At 34.7% G+C, this 11408-nt stretch overlaps 1 protein-coding gene across 2 annotated transcripts; it reads left to right on the top strand.

Moving 5' to 3' along the window:
• The first annotated feature begins 865 nt into the window (after nucleotides 1–865).
• LOC107029641 (mitogen-activated protein kinase-binding protein 1) lies at nucleotides 866–9562 on the top strand. 2 transcript variants are annotated; one of them, XM_015231074.2, is made up of 17 exons: nucleotides 866–986; nucleotides 1084–1302; nucleotides 2939–3047; nucleotides 3174–3548; nucleotides 3628–3683; nucleotides 3862–4105; nucleotides 4183–4238; nucleotides 4405–4654; nucleotides 4853–5016; nucleotides 5186–5325; nucleotides 5403–5504; nucleotides 5760–5892; nucleotides 6062–6142; nucleotides 6219–6380; nucleotides 6936–7277; nucleotides 7655–8026; nucleotides 8628–9562. In XM_015231074.2, the coding sequence occupies exons 1-16, from the start codon at nucleotides 945–947 to the stop codon at nucleotides 7955–7957; spliced, it is 2778 nt and encodes a 925-aa protein (XP_015086560.1). In that variant the 5' UTR covers nucleotides 866–944; the 3' UTR covers nucleotides 7958–8026; nucleotides 8628–9562. The 2 variants fall into 2 exon arrangements, with proteins under 2 accessions (XP_015086560.1, XP_015086561.1); XM_015231075.2 differs by lacking the exon at nucleotides 866–986 and having other exon boundaries at nucleotides 1190–1302; nucleotides 2943–3047; nucleotides 8628–9274.
• Nucleotides 9563–11408: the final 1846 nt, after the last annotated feature.

Genomic DNA, 11408 nt, shown 5'->3' on the forward strand with positions numbered 1-11408 from the left:
CTAGCCAGTCTTCATCACGTCAGATCTCAGGGTGAGCTAATGCTTCTAGCTTGGACTGGATCTTCTCCTTCATGTCTTGATGCCTTGAAGTTCCGGCATGGACTAGCTGTTTATTTATTTTAGCTTCCTAGATATTCTTAGATTTAGAAATTTGAGGATAGATGTTCTTGTGGTGATGACTTCCAGTTTTTGGGAACAATAAGTATTGAGTTTTTAGAAGTTATTTAATCGATTTTCATTAATGAGTTTTAAGTCTTCCGCATTATATTCTGTTTATTTTGGTTGAAATATTGGTAAGAAATTGGGATTAGATTGGTTGGTTCGCTCACATAGGAGAATAAATGTGGGTGCCACTCGCGGCTCGTTTTGGGTCGTGACAAATATTTATGTAAAATTTAAAATGAATTTTACGACAATACAATATTTATGATGGAATTATATTTCATTAATGATTTCACTTTTATATTAATGTTCGTTAATATGTAATATATATAATATTTATTGTAATTTATGCTATTTAGAAAGTTAGACTAAAATATAATTATATATTTAATGAAAAGTTTGAAAAAACTAAAATTATATATCAAATAAATATTAAGGAGTGATTATTTGTAAAAAAAAAGAAATAAATAAATGATCTATATTATGAAATAGAAATAATAATATAATATTAATGTGAGAGAAAAAAATTATTTTATAATAAATAATTGGGTTGAAGTTGTTATCTTAACAAAATAGAAAACTCTATATTTCGGAGTAAAATATAGAATATTAACTATTAAGAGGTCATTTCTGTCATTTTTTCTGCAAAAAATCAAACATAACGTACGCCATCATTTTTTTATTTGAGCTAATTTCCCGCCCCTTCTCACTCAGCCTTTAAGCTACAGATATCAGTGTGTCCCTTTTGATCATTACATCTAGGGTTTACAAAATTGAAGAAGATGAAACGGATTCGCAAGCAGAAGAAGACTGAAATTCCGAAGGTATGATCATTATTGTTACAATGTATAGCTTTCGAAATCAATCTGTATGTGTTTTCTTAGCTTAATGTGTCAGTTTTTGATTTTGTTTTTTTGGCAGCTGATTTTAGAGGAGATTGTCGGTTTCACAACTGAGAATGCGAATGGACTGGCTTCTGGAGTTTCGAATTCGAAGTGTGTGTATATTGCAGGTTGTGTTGCGGTGGTTTATGACGTCGATTCATCCACGCAGTCGCATTTAGTTGTGTCCAATCGATTGCCGAAGCCGTTGAGCTGTGTCGCGGTTTCGTGTGACGGACGTTTTATTGCTGCTGGAGAGGTATGGAATCTGTTCTCAACTTGGAGAATTTTTCTATTTGTGTTTTGTATGAAACATGAAAGTTTTGAGGATTTCTCTATTTGTGGTTTTGATAGAAACATGAAAATTTGGAGGATTTGTCTACTTGTGCATTTGTTTTGTACTACATTTTGTAGTCTGAAGAGATCAGAATGACGTAGTGATCTAGACGGAAAAAATGTGAGGCTTAAGTAAGCAAATGAGGTTGAACGATCTGCGTTTCTATGTAAGAGTTTAGGTCTAATGTTGACTTGTGGGAATAAGAAAGGTAGGGGGAGGCATAGTTCCGGAGTCAACTTTGCATTAGAGGAACTAGTTCAGTTGAATAGAGTAGAAGTAGTTTTGACTTTTAAATTTTTCTGATATCGCCGTCAGTCAATTATGTGTAGCATCAAACATGAAAAAATTGGAGAAAATTTATACATTTGTTCTATATTGTGTAGTCTGAAGATTATAATGAGGTAGCTCATGGTCAAGGAAGGTATACTGTACCAGTCATTGGATAGTCAAAGCATGATCCTTCAAGAAAATTTCACAATGATGAGTCAGTGCCATAAGGATTAATTCCATGGTTTTATAATTAGCCTTCTTTTTGAAAAACAAAAAGGATTAACTTCATGGCGGTTGGCACTGACACTGATGGCGATGAGGTGTTGAAGGTTTAAGTGGGTCCATATCCTTGCTGTATAGTTCAAATGCATGTCAATTAGGCTTATAAGGTCCTTACTTGATTTTATAAGGATGTCACATCATGGGCTTAGGCTGATACTTTGAGAAACAGAACAACAACTTATTGGCTCAATGCAAGATTATGATGTTGCTCTTGATGGGCTTAGATTTTTTTTTTTTTTTTTGATGAGCTTAGATTTGTACCCACTAAAACAGTCTTTTATTTTGCACCAGTAATTCACTTTGCAGTGCTCCCTTGAGAATAGAGTCCGGTCTCTGTGCTGTTTCTTGAGGATGTTGCTCCAGCTTAGGTGGTCGTAGGCTCATCTCTAAGAGTTTTCTTAATCCTTTAATGCACCAATATGGTGAAATAGGAATCATTGTGTAGAGATAAGAGGGTTGGATTGACTATATTCACCTTTGTACCGCTTCTCCAGATTGTCTTTTCAGCTTCAACAATATGTCTCCTCTGCTTGTTTTGAAGATACAGGTTGCACTTCACTAAATGTTAAATCCAATTGTATTCTTCTTTGAGTTTTTTGGTATAAGTCTGAATACATAGGTAGTCATGACTCAACCTTAGATGTGTTAGAACCATTGTAAGAAGAACAAGGCTGATGTAACTATCCATTTTGGTCCAGCTGAATATGTGCTGATGTTTATATATATACAAATATGTTATCTTTTCAGAAAAAATATTTCTGCTTCTATGGCTTGTAAAAGCTGCAACATGGATAAAATTAGCTGTCCTGCTCAAACTTATTAGCTATATGCTGGCATAACTGTCTTTCATTTTAGTGGTAAGACCTACTTGTATATGTATAATAGCAGTAAAAGATACATACAGATGCACATATAAAGAGTGCTCTGTTCAAATTGTGTGACTAGCTTTGTTATTTTTTACTTTTGTTAAGTTAGTTTTTGCACTTACTAATGGGTCATATTTCAGTCAGGACCTCATCCTGCTGTAGTGATATGGGAAGCAGCAAGTTTGGCTATGAAATACGAATTGAAGAGTCATCAACACGGCATAGCATGCATTGCCTTTTCACCTGATGGTTTGTTGTAATTAGTCATTGCTCTTTATCTAAGCAACTAGTTTTCTTTGAGATACATGAAATAGGACATAACCCTCGGTGTCTTATTCTTCTTTCCCGTTTTCTTTATTATGTTACTACCCGCAGGCAGACACCTTGCTTCTGTTGGATATCCTCATGATGGATATATTTGCCTCTGGGATTTTCAAAATCAGACCTTAATTACAAAATGCAAGGGGTGCACACCAAGTTCCGCAATTGCATCTGTTAGCTTCTCATCAGATGGAAGATTCTTTATCACCGCAGGAAAGAAGCACCTGAAGTTCTGGAAATTGGGATTTTCTACCAGATCTCGTATGATAGGTAGAACAGCATCAGGTGCAATTGGAAAACAAGCTAATCTTGGTCATTATAAAGGATGCTCTTTCATAGCTGTTGCGTCTCCTATGTGGAGTGAGAGTAGTCTCCTTGATCATATTCAAACTGGTGAAGCTTCGCATGTTTATGCACTGACAGATGCAGGTTACAAGTTTAACATACATCTGTTATCTTTATGTTGTTGCATGTCCCTGAGCACTTTAATTTCTTCTTTTGTTAATAGGGGTTTTGTGCCATCTTAACTCAGAGATGACTATTGCAAATTCTGTTGAATTACAGGTATATATTGTTACGTCTTGCACATTAACACTCAATTACACTGAAGAAAAGCTTTGAAAGAAATACTGTACTTCCTGAAATTTTCTGATATTAAAGTGCTATAAACTGGTATGTACTACCTTTTCAAAAATAAGAAGGCCCTCTAGTCTTGTCATCATTTTTGTACTTGGGACTTCAGGTTGAGAAAGGCTTTGGACTATCTGTATCCAGAAAGTTGGTTGCTTGTGCATGCAATAATGGACAAGTCAAACTTTTTTGTGCGAACTCTCTTGCATATGCTGGAAGCTTATGCTATCCTGAAACCAGACACATTAAAGGAAGTGTTGCAGACTGCCATGTAGTGATTGGAAAAAATGGACATGAGCAGTTGCAGAGTCTACCTAATGCAATTGCTTGTCAATTTTCAACATTGCAAAAACTTGGTAAGTAACTAGTTATTTTCAGTAGAAGGAATATATTCATATGTTCATCAATTTTGATGGTAACTTCTCCCTTGCAGTTGTGATATATGATGACCGCAGCCTTTTCATATGGGATGTTCAGGATGTTGACAAGGTGTTTCTCTGAAACTCTTAGTTCTTTCCTAACCTTGACTTTCTTATTTCCTTTAGTTTGACATAAGCCATGATGGATCATGCTCTTTTGGGATTGAACTCAATTTCGCGATTATGTGGCATATGTAAGACTGATAATCATGATAGCCCCGTGATATATTTTCCAGGCCAGCAGGTGCTCTGTGCTAGTTTCACATAGTGATTGCATATGGGACATCAAGAATTTCTCATGCGAACACATGCATGACCCCTCCAAAGCATGCGTTGCTAAAGGATGTTCTGGTGGAGTTTCCTTTGCAACATGCTCTGCTGATGGCAGTATCAGGTTGTGGGATCTTGAACTACAATCTAGTAGCTTGCCTCTTCCAACAGAAGACCAATCTATGAGTACCCTTTCAGCAGGCTCTACGCATTTAGGTGTGCCATCTTTCCTCAAGATACCAAAAAGTGCTCTTTCTATACTTGAAGAATCTTTGCTTAAGTTTGTCTCAAATATATTAGCAAAGATCAAGTATAAAGTAATATAGTACGTTATAAAAAAGAGTTTGCCTCAAATATCTCTATTATAATATGCCATTCATGTTGTTAATACTCTCTTTTTTTGTATATAAACAGAGAGGACTGGTGTTTTTGAACGTGATTCTCTGGTATCAGGCTTTGCCTCTACTGGTTATCGTTCAATGGCAGTTAGTTCAGATGGAGTGTATCTAGGAGCTGGTGATTTCCTTGGAAACCTTCATTTATTCAATCTACATACAACTGATTATATGTGCATCCAGGTAAACCTGTATAGCTTTAGGGTGCAATTAACTGAAGCGGTTTGCTTCTTCTAGTGAGCTGATCGGGTGTAGTTGATTTGATTGAAATTGTATCTTGCTTATAATTCTTTTCCATTTGTATACACCATGGCCATGTACACCAAATTACACCTTCTACTTACATTTGCAGGGTGCTCATGATGGCGAAATTCTATCACTGAGTTTCAGTTTGCAAAGCATTGATGCTCCTGCTGATACATTTCCACACAGCCATTATGTTCTTGCCTCGGGGGGAAAGGATGGCATGATTCATCTCTATGATGTTCAAAGGTTTGCCTTTGGTCTTTTGAGTTTGTTCAACAAGTTAAATAGTCATTTATAACTAACTTGACTAACTCCCATTTCAGGAACTTTGACCTCATCGGAAGTTTTCGTGATCATTCTGCTCCTGTGACCTGCGTAAAATGTGCTTGCAGTGGCACTAAGATTATAAGTTGTAACGCGGATAGGTTAGAGTAGACTTTGAAAGCAACTAGTAAATTTTGATGAAATTGATATGTTGAAGCATAAGCATCTTGACACATATACTCTTCTCCTCTACACCCATAAGCTTCTTAACATTTAACATGATTTTGTAGCTTATGCTTGAGGAATGACTTAATTTTATTACATTGCACGGCTTCACTTTTGAGGACAAAAATCATTCTATGCAGCTGCTTCTGCATGATATGTCATGCCCCTTTACTCTTGTGTTTGCCTGACAGGTCTCTGGTTTTTTGTGATGTTTCTATGATCGATTCAGCATACAAAATATCTTGCTATCATCGAGTCTTACCAGGAGTTGTATATGACATGTCAGTTGATGCTTCCACCGAGATTGCTGTCACTGTGGGGCAGGTAAATTTTGAATTGCAGTGCTTGCTCGCTTTATTCTTTCTGAAAGAAAAAATTCAGATAGATAATGATTGAATAAGGCTGTTGTTATTTCTTCTAGCGATAACATGTCAGAACATTTAATAACTCAGACTATGTCAAATTGTAGACTTAAGAATGTTTTTTGTCTTAGGATAAGAAGATAAACACATTCAGCATTCCTTCTGGGAAGTTAATCAGGTCATTTAAGCATATTGGAGGGGATCCTATAAAGGTACATAAATACTGACAAACCATTGAATAGGTATCATCGAGTTGATTTTATGTTAGACCTACATCACCTTTTACAGGTATCTGTGGATCCCAGCTCTAGTTATCTGGTTTGCTCAGACTCTTTTAAGATTCTCTGCTTATATGACATTATGGCTGGGGATATGGTCGCACAAGCAGTGGGGCATGGTGATGTTATAACTGGTCTCATCTTTTTACCTGACTGCAAGCATCTCGTTTCTGTGAGTACATCCTATGGACATTTTCCTGATTTAGTGGTCTGCTATCTGAACTATGATCTTTCTAATTAGGAGTTTCAGAGTTGGTTCCTATCAGGGAACCAGTATAGTGAGAACTAACCTATAATGAACTCCAAACTTGGACAAAACTTAGATGACTCTTCTATTTCCAAGTTAGCTCTTGCTTCCTTGCTGATTTGTCTGGGTGACTCCAATATAGATTGGCATGAGGAAAACATGTAAAGGATTTAGAATAGAATGAACCTTAATATATAAACTAGAACAAGTAAAAGTAGCGTCTCTCCATGTGTCCTTAAGTCCATGCTCATGATGGTAAAGGTTGGAAGAATACACCAAAGTCCATGATGGCTACCTTGGGTGCCATCACTACGAGGGAGTGATGCAAAACATTTGAATTCATGTTACTTCAACTTAATGAAACATGCTAAATCTGCTAAAAACTTTCCCTATCTACAATGATTTGCTCTATATTTCCTGTTTTAAACTAGTTTATTTAGCTTTTCTCCCAATCTTAACATTGATTTCTGGTGAGTTCAGGTAAGTAGTGATGGTTGTATCTTTGTTTGGAAAGTCCCTGGTTCTTTATCATTAAGGATGCTGAGGAAAATTAAGGAAAATGCTTGTCCGCTATCCCCAGCAAAATTTGCTGCTCCGGAAACTTCAGGTCAAATCAAACTTCATGTGGTTAATCATCATCAACCAGAAGGCATATCTATGACCCCAAAACGCTTCCAAGTAAATCAGAGAGTACTCTGTCGAGAAATGAGTTCACCAGCGACAGCATTTAAATTCAGTATTTCAAGACTCCCAAAGTGGGCACAAGCTAAAGTTACTAACCTTCATTCCTTGATGACTGACCCTAATTCTTCATCCTCCAAGGTATCTCAAGATGTAGTAGTAAAACTGCTAATTGCTTGTCATAACTTTCTACTGTAGATACGTTACGGTATCATGTTCTTTTCCATATATTTATTTTCTTTATGTCAATAAGGATAATTTGTGTATCATGCAGAATGTTTGTCTCATTTTAACAATTTCCGATAACTTCTTTCTTATTTTCCTTTTATTCTTCAACGTGCCAATAAATGTTATTATTTCCTTTGATTTTGATGTACACAATAGACATTGTGGCTCATCCAAAGCTAACTGAGGAAACATGTAGGACCCAACAGTCAAAGGATCCTTGTCCAGTTCGTGGAGGCAATACTATGTGCAATTGCCTTGCTTTCACTGAGATGTTTTCTGTACCTTTGCAGACTGGAAAAACTGGATCAACCGGTACGCAGAGACCAGCTTGTGAAACTGTCCATGTGTATGAAGAGGCACTACATAATTTGGATGCTGCTGCTGAGAAAGCAATGCAGTTATTTTCTAAATTAGCAAATCAGCATGCGAGAATAGAGAAATCAAGGGAGCATGAAAATCAATTATTGGCCAAGGCAGCAGAAATGCTTGTGCCAATAGCAAATAAAATCCATGCTACTGCCAAATTGGCACAATCCGCCAACACTGGTTCGAATGGGAATGCCAAAATGGATATTTCAACCAATGAAATTTGAGGTTATTACAAAAACTGATCCACATCAACTAGTCAAGCTGAAGGGTTGCCACTAGCTTGTTTAACTCAGGTAATATGACTTGATCCTTCTTCCCTGCAGTGACAAAGATCTATTTCCTTACCGACGATTTCTAACATTTAAACAGCAACTATGCTAACATTCGAACGAGTTAGTCTCTCTATTCCATTTTATGTGACACTCTTTCTTTTCTAGTCAGTTCCAAACGAATGACATAGTCCTATATTAAAAACAATTCAACTTTAAACTTCCTATTTTCTAACCACAAAAAATGTATGGCCGGTTAATAACACAAATTTCAAGTCTGTCTTTCTTTGTCAATTTCGTGCCCAACCAAATAGGTTCACAAAATTTGCATTGAGCTAATCCTTCTCTCTCAAGTTGTAAATGTAATTTGATTTGAATATATGCTTGGTGCTGGCATCACTTATGAAACTCGTACTTGGTACCAGAGCGGGATAATGGAAACCCTTGAATTAGCATGTAGCACAATACTTATTTTTTAGATATGAAAGAACAAATGCTATTAGTTGGTTGTATACGAAGTTTTCGCTTAGCATACCATGTACCACTTCATATAATGTGCTTTTCCATCTAAATATCAGCACTTTTGGAAGCTTGACCGTTTGTTCATGCTACATGAACTACACAGAACACTTGGCCTTGCTTTCAGATTTGGAGAACACAAACCCATCTCAAGGTGGCATTGCTTCTCATGGCTGTCTTAACACAGGAAAAATGGCATTTATGCAGTAACTGTCAGCCAGCCACTTCTTTACATATTGCAATGTGGCTGCTCAACTTTGGGAAATATTTTGAACATGCTGGTTTGAAGTGGGTAAAGCCTAAGACTACAACCAAATTACTTCTCTGCTGGAATAAAAACAAAGAGGAAGAGAGGAACCTAAGATGTTTCAAAGATAGCAAATTCTACTCAACAGATCAAATACAAGACTAGGTAGGTAAGGTCTTTGTACATCATATTCTCCTCTGATCCCATTTGAATCACATGTATGTTATTGTTGTTCACTTGTACATAAAGTGTCAAAATTAACCCAAACCCACCCCTTTGACTCGCCCAAACCTATCCTATATTTGAAGGGTTGGGCATGGAATAAAATTCTGATGGGTTGATTTTGGACAACTCGTGAAATGAAGTAGCCCGAATTCAACCCATCAATGTGTGCAAAACCCAACCTGTCAATAAGTATTCTTCACGTTGAAGCATTTCCAGTTTTGTGTTGCATATAATGTATTATGGTTTGTTCAGTTAGTCCTGTCCAATTTAATCCATTCTGATTACTGAGTTTCTTCCCCTTGTATTTCTGGTTGTTAATTCATCTTCTGTTTCATGCATTCTAATTTGGTTTTTGATATTATTTTGTTTATCCAATTTAATGCTTTAAAATTTATGGGTTTAATTTGTTTCTAAAAGCTAAGTGCATCAAGTTCTTCACCAACTACAATAGGCTAACAGTGTCTTATAGTATTTGCATGAATACTTATTGATTGTCAGTAATGTGGTGAGAATTTGTAAGATATATACATATATAAGTTTGTGAAAATTTATAACTTGTTTTGAGAATATTTGATGCTCAAATTCATTCCAAATTGCCAATTTGATACCCTTAGTGCTGCATTTGTAATGTTACCTTTATGAATGTCCACACTGAAACGATGGAAGGATCTTCCTTAAACCTACAAATGAACCTAATACATTATACATTTGGCGACTATTTATAGTTTAAGCAGTTGGATGAACGTCTATTCAAATTAACTCTTCAAGTATTTTATTTATTTGTTTGTTAATGTTTGATAGACTGCTAACATGAATCAAAACTTTGGAAATTTTGATCCATGTTAGCAGTCTATTGTACTGCTTGAACTAAGTATTGAGGATGGGCATTGTGGGACATGCTTGAGAATTTTTTTTGGGAACAAATTAATCTCAACTCTTTTAAAAATATCAAAAACTTTTGAAAAGTATAATTGAGAATCCATTCCAAGAGTGTCAAAAATAGAACTGGAGTAAAGTTTCAATAAGATGATGGTTAAATTGTAAAGTACAGTTTGGACTATCTCTATTTTGTTAAAACTATAGCTTATCTAATATTTTGATCTGACATTGCTTCACATGCAGATAAATTTTCATAAATATTTTTTTTAATTTGGAAATCGTTCGAATGAATTTGAAAATGGTATGCATTAAAACCTCTATAAATTAATAATTTCTTTAAAATAATATTTTTCTTTGGTTTCAACTTGATCCAATGGAAAAAATCACCAGTTTTGATAAGATAATATATTTCAGAAAATCTCTATATAAATATATGATCCCATTGATGTCATAAATTAATAATTTTTGAAAGTAAAAATATATCTAAAGACAATATAGTGAAATATAGTTCTATTGTATTCTGTTTATTTTTTAAATTTAAATTTAAATTTAAATGTAGTTGAAACTTATCTTTAAGTTTTCTTATTACATCCACGAGCTCTGGTGTTGTCTTTTCGAACTGCGCCATAAAATGGTGAAGAGTTCTAGATGCGATAAGTGTTTCCTTACGTGTAACTCATTTCAATGGTATAATATCATCTTCAACTTCATCATCAACATTGGCTTTTCCGGTGGCATCCACAACTTTTTCTAAGCTCTGGACTTCTAAATATGTATCACTTTCACCCCGATAATTCAACATGTTATTGTCATCCATTTTATTATGGTAAAGATCATTAATCATGACCTCAAGTTCATGAATAACGTTTTTACAAGTAGGTTCATTTAAATTCTCTGAGATTGCATCCTCCTAATAAATTTTACAGTGTCCAAAACAATTTGTTATTGTCTCTTGCTGAACATTTGTTGTCCAAACAGGGATTACAAAATTGATAGCATCCAAATATTGATCTTTGCTAGATCAGTTTATCTCACTTCATAGTTTTCTAATTCTTACGATAAAGTCTGTTCGATGATTAGCTCTTATTACCACAACATCACGAAATTGAAATTAGTAAGATACAATGATTTTGATGTATTTGTTGTACCAAGTGTATAATATTTTTTTATGTGAAATCAATAAATATGATACATAAATTAGTAAGATACAATGATTTTGATGTATTTGTTGTACCTTGTGTATAATATTTTTTATGTGAAATCAATAAATATGATACATAATTTAGTAAGATACAATGATTTTAGGAAAAATTACATAAATTAATACATTTTAAAAAATAATTACTGATTTTAGCGATACTTTTTGTTTATTACTATTTATAGCAATGCTTTGTTAAATCTATAATATGTATTAAAAGTGAATTGTGTATGCAATATATATATGAATTATAATTGTTTTTTGAAATATATCATGTTTGTTTGGTAAAAAATTGTCACATTGTATTATAAGTGTATTAAAATGTTTGATAAATGTAT

This window comes from Solanum pennellii, chromosome 9, assembly GCF_001406875.1.
Source record: "Solanum pennellii chromosome 9, SPENNV200".
In the NCBI taxonomy this organism is placed as follows: domain Eukaryota; kingdom Viridiplantae; phylum Streptophyta; class Magnoliopsida; order Solanales; family Solanaceae; genus Solanum; species Solanum pennellii.

Bases quoted from the DNA above. Each gene is read 5' to 3' on its own strand.
- LOC107029641 (XM_015231074.2), top strand. From the start codon at position 945: ATGAAACGGATTCGCAAGCAGAAGAAGACTGAAATTCCGAAG. The intron at 3,048-3,173 runs GTTTGTTGTAAT...TACTACCCGCAG, and splicing joins CATTGCCTTTTCACCTGATG to GCAGACACCTTGCTTCTGTT. The intron at 5,893-6,061 runs GTAAATTTTGAA...TTTTTGTCTTAG, and splicing joins TTGCTGTCACTGTGGGGCAG to GATAAGAAGATAAACACATT.